The sequence below is a fragment of the Sinocyclocheilus anshuiensis genome, unplaced genomic scaffold (assembly GCF_001515605.1).
Source record: "Sinocyclocheilus anshuiensis isolate Anshui unplaced genomic scaffold, SAMN03320099.WGS_v1.1 scaffold218, whole genome shotgun sequence".
Taxonomy (NCBI): domain Eukaryota; kingdom Metazoa; phylum Chordata; class Actinopteri; order Cypriniformes; family Cyprinidae; genus Sinocyclocheilus; species Sinocyclocheilus anshuiensis.
The window spans coordinates 739140-747288 of record NW_015547665.1 but is presented as its reverse complement, the minus strand read 5'-3'; the positions used below and the strand labels follow the sequence as shown (position 1 = coordinate 747288).

The window sequence follows — 8149 nt, the reverse complement described above, 5'->3', positions numbered from 1 at the left end:
TAACGCATACATGTTTTTTTTTCCAATATATGAATTCTGACATTTTTTCCCAGGCATGTACTCTGAGGAGTGGAGCAGAAATCGGCAGGGTAGAGAGAAGGCTGTGATCACGAATTTCAGCTTTAGTCAGCTGCCAGAGGAGGAGAAGAGGGGTTGGATAAAATCTCACAGTGTTCATGGTGAGTTATGTACAACACAGTTAATATTAAGCAATAACCGAATATACTAATCAGGACTATAAAAACTGCACATACAAAATACATTAAATTGCACATACACATAAATCTGTGTGTATATATTGAGGTATTTGATGCATGCATTAAGGTTATATCGTATGTGGATATGATGCATGAATTTCTGAAATAATGCATGCATTAGTGAAAGGATTCCCAAACTTTTTTGTCAGCCAAACTCTTTTGACATTAAATATATACTTGAAGTTCCCCCTGAGATTTTAAGTTAATATTTCAATAATTCAACCACAACTACATTCACAACTCTCTGATGTTGGTTAAAAATATTTATTATAAACAATAAAAAATTTATAATTTTTGGTAACATTTATTTTGGTTATTTTTTATTTTTAAATGATTTATTTTTAATTTACATTTTTTTGTAAATGAATTATTAGCTTTTTGTCAAGTCACAAACCCCATGCAACTTCCTCACAAACCCCCAGATGTAAGCAAATCCTATTTTGGGAAACCCTGCATTAGTGCAAGACACCATCATGCACAACACAAAAGCATTGAGTTGTTTTTTATTCATTAAAACAGGGCTCAAGTTGATCAAGTTCCTCTGTCATTCTGGTTGCTATTCATTTAAGCTTGTGTCTTCTTTCAGACTCAGAGGAATCCATTCCTGATGATCGCCACCATGCCATCTACTTTGCTATGCTGTTGGCTGGTGTTGGTTTTCTACTGCCATACAATAGTTTCATCACCGATGTGGACTACCTCCACCGCAAATTCACAGGTGTGATGCGACCAACCTGTCACACATCACAGGAAAGACTAAATTAAATTCACAGAGCTGTAGGTCGATAAATGACAGCTATGCATTGCACAGTCAAAATACTTCTCTTCTATTGTCAGGCACCTCTATTGAGTTCGACATGAGTTTGACGTATATTCTGGTGGCTCTCAGTGCTGTCATTGTGAACAACGCTCTTGTGGAGAGACTGAGCTTAAACACACGCATCTGTGTGGGTGAGAACATGCAAAAACTGCCTCAAAATAAAGTCTAAGACAAACTCACAAGCTCCTCTGCACCATTTTCTACATGTACGCACAAAGATTCTTATTTTTCGATTGCAATATCACTAATTATCCTGTGTTGCATAAATAGGATATCTATTTGCATTGGGACCTTTGGTGTTTGTGAGTGTATTTGACATCTGGTTGGAGCTGTTTGACACTCAGCAGTCCTATGCTCTTACTCTAGCCGCAATTGCCATTGTTGCATTTGGATGCACAGGTAAATATATATACAAGCAAGCATGCTCTTGCGACTGGCCTACATTGTGCTATTGTGATCTGTAAACATTGTACTTTTGACCTTTACAGTGCAGCAGTCCAGTTTCTATGGTTACACTGGGATGCTGCCCAAGAGGTACACACAGGGCGTGATGACTGGAGAGAGTGAGCCAAACTTCCATCACCACATGACTGAAATTATAACCATTATATTAGAATAAATGTAATATTTACTTCATATTATTGTGCTCCCATTCTCATTACCGTAATGCATTTAGTTTTATTTTATTTTTTTTGTATCGTTGTCAATGAAGATTCTCAGTAATTTAATAATATAGTAAAAAAAAATTGTAATACAAGTATTAAAGGGGTCATATGATGCGATTTCAATTTGTCCTTTCTCTTTGGAGTGTCACAAGCTCTTGGTGCATAAAGAAGATCTGTAAAGTTGCAAAGACTAAAGTCTCAAATCCAAAGAGATATTCTTTATAAAAGTTAAGAGTCAACCACGCCTACCTAAAACGGCTCGTTCTAACACGCCCTCACATGTCTACGTCACGATGTGGGAAGATTTTTATAACGCCGCCCAAATGTTCACGCAAAGAAAGAAGGCGTAACTTTTATTCTCGCTGTAGTATTGTTGTTGACACTGTGAATGTCTCTTTAAATGCTAATGAGCTCTGCTCACCCCACCCCTCTCTTCTTTAGAAGAGGAAAGACGATTTGCAAATAATCATAAAAATGTAAAATGTGAGACTTACTTCTTGTGGAGATGCAGCTGGATCACGAACAGTAGAAATTGAGTTTTAACTTTTTAGCAAAACCTGCCTTTAATTGTTCCTCGTTCAGAAAGCTGTCTGGAGTAAAATGATTTGTGCAGACATAGACGAATATAGGTGTATTTGGTGGCGCATTATCATCAAAAACAAAACTAATCCACTGTGTCCTCAGAGGCTCTGATGTCAGGAGAGAATGAAGACTCTTATGTTCATTTTTACATCTAACTACAAAACATCTACATTGCTTACGAGACATTGTCGCTACAGCTGCTCGAGCACGGAGAAAATGGAGGACAGCGTACAACTGGCTGAGGGTGGAAATATGTTAATAAGGGACGGTTCATCAGTCGTGGGCGGGGCTTGAGCAATATGATGTCATATTGCTCAGAAAATCAAACGGCTTGATAATTGAGACTGTTTAAGTTTTTTGGGGATTAAAAAAAGGAGTGAATGGAATTTTATCATCGTAGTGTGGTTGTGTCCACACACTGCTATGACAATATTATCAAACACCATGTAAAAGTGAATTTTGCATCCGATGTCTCCTTTAAAGGCAGTACAGCAAATACAGATTCTTTAAAAAAAATACAATTGTATTATTTCATTTTATTAATAAATGTAGATATAGATATAATATTAATTACATTTTTCACATTGCAGTAATGAGGTTTTTTTTGCATTATGGGAATATGAATTAGTGATTTATTTATTTTTCCAAAATATGAATTCACCCAATTTTTATTGATCATATGTAATGTTTGTTTGTATTGCGCTTGATGTTTTTTGTTTTGTGTCAATTATGGTTGTTTCAGGCACTGCAGGAGTTATTGTCTCTCTGAGTCGGATTTTTACAAAGCTGCTGGTGGAGGACGAGAAGAGCAACACCATCATCTTCTTCCTGTTCTCTGTCTCAATAGAGACGCTCTGTTTTCTGTTACACGTGGTGGTCCGACGGACACACTTTGTCCGTTATCACACCGACAGAGCTCGCCACAGCTGGCTCAAAGGACAGATTAATAATTTTACTTCAAAAAACCACAGTGGCTATCAGATACATTACGACAGCAGCGCAGAGGAAGAGGTAATTTCACACATAGAAATAATGGTTTGCACTTGACTTTTGGGATGTTTTGGGTGTGGGCTCTTTATCCATATGTTACTGACAGGTTTTGAAAGGTTTCTGTGGGTTTGTGCTAACTATTTTCCTTCTTACATTACAGGAAAAGTTATGTTAACCATGGCAACAAAATGGGTGTAATAGGTTTTTCAAAACTTAATAAGCTTCCTAGCTAAATACTGTTTCTTACAATGCACTATGAAAAACCATAGCAAAAACACTTTATCCAAGGTCATAGACATACCCTCGTGAAAAAGAAGTGTGCTTAATTGTACTGAATATGTACTTGTAGTGTACTTGTAATCTTAAAAGTATATTTCTAAAAAGCTTTACTTGGAGAGAATATATTATTAATTAAATTAAACCAGTACATTTTATTGAGTATGTGCACTTTTAAGTGCACGTTGTAAAAATGTCAAATTAAAAGTTTTACTTTAAAGTATAATTTAAAACATTATTTTAAATAACTTTTTGTCATGCTTTAAAGAAGTACACTTATTTTGATGTGTTGACTAAATCTGCTAAACTACTAAAGCACATCTAAAGTAATTGAAAAATGGAAAATAGCAGAATTTTTTATTTTGGTGTGATCTATCCCTTTAAGAATTTTATTTCCATAATAAGTACTCTTTTTAAAAATATGCCAAAGTGTACTTCTTTTTAACAAGGGTAGCCAAGGGAAATGTTTATTATTAAGATATTTTGTATTAATTTTGTTTATTTTGGTAGAAAATGGTCAATTTCCCCCAAATTTGTTGTAAGCAATAGACAGCCCAACCAGATTTTGAGACAGTCATTGTTTAGGATGATTTGCTCAAAGATAAAATTGACATTGACTCATGGCAGTTCCACAAATTAGGATGGAGTGGCATCAAGCACAGTTGACGAAGCTGATGCAGTTAATCTGGGTAACGGTTCCCATGAAGATGGAATATACGTCAGATTTGATGTGCCCAAACCAGACACCAAAAGGACCTGGATGGGCGTGAAGGGTGAGCTATAGGTTTAATAACAAACGCTGTAGCTATTCAGTGAACAGACTACAAAACAAAGTTAAAGGAATAGTTCACACAAAAATGAAAATTTACTGAGAATTTACTCACCCTCAGGCCACCCAAGATGTAGATAAGTTTGTTCCTCTAAGCAAATTTGGAGAAATGTAGCATAACATCACTTGCTCATCAATGAATCCTCTGCACTGAATGGGTACAAACAGAATGGGAGTGCAAACAGCTGATAAAAACACCACAATAATCCACTTTTTCAAGACATTAATCGATGGACTGTAGTCGTGTGGATTACTTATTGTGATGTGTTTATCAGCTGTTTGGACTCTCATTCTGACGGCACCCATTCACTGCAGAGGATCCATTGGTGAGCAAGTGATGTTATGCTAAATTTCTGTAAATTTGTTCTGATGAAGAAAAAAATCTCATTTACATCTTGGGTGGCCTGAAGGTGAGCAAATTTTCTTTTTTTTTTTGGTGAACTGTTGCTTTAAGTTCAATTAACTCTGCAGTTTTAGGACTGAAGTTTTTTGACATAATATATGATGACTTTCTTACAGAACTGCTGGATCAGAGGTGTGCTGTTGCCCGGATGATCTGGCCCTATATGCTCTCAATTTTGGTGACATATTTCATCACACTGTGTCTGTTCCCTGGTTTGGAGTCAGAGTTACGCAATGATACACTGGGAGAATGGCTGCCTATTCTCACCATGGCTCTGTTCAACTTGGCAGACTTTGTGGGCAAGGTGAAATTAAGCTTTTTGATGTCATCTATGAGCATATATTATCATTTAAAAATGGCAAATGTTCAAAGCTCTTTATTTCTCTCTTTAGATCTTGGCAGCGTGTCCGTATGAGTGGGGTGGTGTGCAGCTGCTGGTGTGTTCATGTTTGCGCGTCCTCTTTCTGCCACTGTTTGTGATGTGCGTGTCACCCGTGCAGCACCCCCTGCTGGCGCACCCAGCCTGGCCCTGCGGCCTGTCTTTGATGCTGGGAATCAGTAACGGATACCTTGGCTCTGTACCAATGATACAGGCTGCAGGCAAGGTGCAACTTCAACAGCGAGAAGTGGCAGGTGAGTATGGCTGACACACAAGTAATTAACTAGACAAAACATTTGTTTCTCTGGAGATTTAGGGCTGCAAGTGTTATCAGTTACGCTTTGAGAAAAAATGTGAATGCAATTGTTGAATTACTGTAATAGTAAAGATCTGTTTAGTTTCAAATTTTTAGATTTGAGTTTTTAAACATCAAATTTATCACTCTAAAATTATTTAGGGATGATCAGAATGTTCGTAGTACAAATACTTCATTTGATGCTCTCTTTAGCTTATCAAAGTTTAAACCACCTGTCTTCAGAATAGAAATAAATACCTAATATTTTGGTAACACTGCCAGAAATACAAATATAAAGTCAATTTCTTTGTACTTTATTTGTCTTGTTTTTTAAAATAGTTTTAAGTAATTGTGTCTATATTTTCCATCACAATCACCACAACCATATAATATAGATCAGTGGTTTCAACCGCTAGAGAGCAGTTACACATAGTCTAACTTTAATCTAAAACAGACCATAGACTGTATAAAAACATAGACGTAGTGTCATGGAAGAGCATTTTTGAAGCCTAAAGTGGGCGGAGCCGGCCATCGCCATATTGTCACTCCTGGAAATCGAAAATGGGTAAAGAGGCGGGACGTGGGTGGAGCTAGTTGCTGAAACCACGCCTGCCTAGCTCTCTATATAGACCAAAACCACTTTTTGTACCAGGCTGTAAACATATTTTTAAAGTTGGGCATTTTAACATGGGGGGGTCTATGGGACAGTCTCTAGTGGCCAGTTGATGAATTGCAGTTTAAGTCACTTCCGTGTTGGTTTCAAGAGAGAGTCATAGTACTGAAAAATTCAGTGAGATAAAATTAATATGGATAGCATAGCCCAAATTTTTTTTTTTTTTTTTTTGTAAACATTTGATGAGCAGTAGGCTATTTGAGTTGATATCGAAATCTCTGATTGTTGGCAAATTGTTGGAGGCTTCTTATTATTGGATTATTTCTAATGAGAATAATTTGAGAAGCAGTAGACTTAAGCAAAATTCTCCATTTGCTTACCATTTAATCCCATTTCTGTCTAGGAGAAGCAACTGATATATTGAAATTTTATTGTGATTTTTCTTCAGCATTTTTTTCTTCAATGCATTTTTACAGGGAACACCATGACGGTATCATATATGGCGGGACTGATGCTCGGGTCTGCTGTGTCTTACTCAACATACAGCCTGACCTCACAGGCACATTCTACTCACACACTGAAACTCAACAACACACTCACATTACAGAGCTATATGTCTGGCCACTGAGCGTCTTTCTCACATGTACGCTGTTTTGTATAATTGTTAATGTAAGGATAAAGAAAATTTCCAGAGACTATCATTGCTGAAAATACCAGCTTAGACCAGAGTTTGCATACTGGTCCAGTCTGGTTTATGCAAGGAAAGTCTGCTGGTTAAGCAAGTTAAAAATTCAAGTTTAGGACACACCAGCATTTTAGAATTTCATTGTGCGGACCAGCATCCAAAACACAACATATGCTGGTGAGCAGCTGCATATGCTGATTTGTTCATCAGGGATGTTGGATTATATAAAATGTGTTGAGATATTCATTAGAGTATTATCCAAAACTGTCTGAATAACCATCACCTTGCTAAATAAATTGATGTATGACTGTTCCTGTCATGTTTAAATGTATGGCCACCATGTGTAATTTACTGTAAGGTATGCTTTAAAGTTCTACTTTATGGCTGGTCGTTATAATCGTGTTGGTGTCTTGTTTTAGATTATGGCCCTCCACTTTCACCTGTTTAAACCAAGGTTAGGTAACGAATAGTTTCATTATTCGCAAAACATCTTATTCTGGCCAAAAAGCACCCATTGAGACAGGAAGGTGTCGTTTGACTGATATGTTAAATTGACTATATCCTGTTTGCTTTTTGACATGATGGCCAGGTAAATCTGTAAGTGGAAGGATTTACAGTTCACACAGAACATGTTTTTGCTTTGACAAACGTGAGACGAGGGCAGTGGAATGGGGAAAAGCATGTTTTTTTTTTAAGTTTTTAAAAGTTCTTTTATTTTTAGTGCCAAGTTTTTAGAACGTGCAACGGTCAAACACATCAGTCTAGGGAGTTTAAATAGCAAAACAACGCGCAGTGTAATGGAAAAACATGTTCTGTGTAAATGGCCCCTAAAGGCCCGTTTACACACTCTAAAAAATGCTGGGTTGTTTCAACCCAATTTTGGGTCAAATATGGACTAACCCAACTGTTGTGTTAAAAAGTTAATTTAAAAATGTAACCAAAATTTAACCCAACAGTTGGGTTAGTCCATATTTGACCCAACATTGGGTTGAAACAACCCAGCATTTTTTAGAGTGCACCAAGGACGATAACGATAAAGATATAGTTCTAAAAATCGTTCTCAATATTAAAGAATAGCAGAGTCCACACCACAACTATAACGATAAAGACAAAGAGAAACGATATCGTTGGAATCACTTTCAAAACGATTTTTCACCTGCTGATGAACGATAAAAAATTGACAGCCAATCAGAATCCACACTGCTGTAACGACCTCGAGAATTTAAAGCGGCAGACGAGCGTGCGCTTGGAATAAACAGACGATATCGTTCGCTGGTGTGGACGCTAAAATCGTTATCTTTATAGTAGGGCTGTGCAAAAAATCTAATACGATTTTCATGAAAATAGTTATCGTT

General features: G+C 36.9%; 1 protein-coding gene across 1 annotated transcript in view; it reads left to right on the top strand.

The window, feature by feature from the left end:
• LOC107702536 (equilibrative nucleoside transporter 4-like) overlaps nt 1-7633 on the top strand; it is a 9147-nt gene extending 1514 nt beyond the window's left edge. The window contains exons 2-11 of the mRNA XM_016504886.1: nt 54-179; nt 844-975; nt 1095-1208; nt 1348-1476; nt 1566-1640; nt 3067-3335; nt 4231-4363; nt 4939-5126; nt 5215-5455; nt 6586-7633. Of these exons, the coding sequence (XP_016360372.1) occupies nt 56-179; nt 844-975; nt 1095-1208; nt 1348-1476; nt 1566-1640; nt 3067-3335; nt 4231-4363; nt 4939-5126; nt 5215-5455; nt 6586-6737 (1557 nt within the window). The 5' untranslated portion in view covers nt 54-55 and the 3' untranslated portion in view covers nt 6738-7633. The remainder of the gene's footprint in view (nt 1-53; nt 180-843; nt 976-1094; nt 1209-1347; nt 1477-1565; nt 1641-3066; nt 3336-4230; nt 4364-4938; nt 5127-5214; nt 5456-6585) is intronic.
• Nucleotides 7634-8149: the final 516 nt, after the last annotated feature.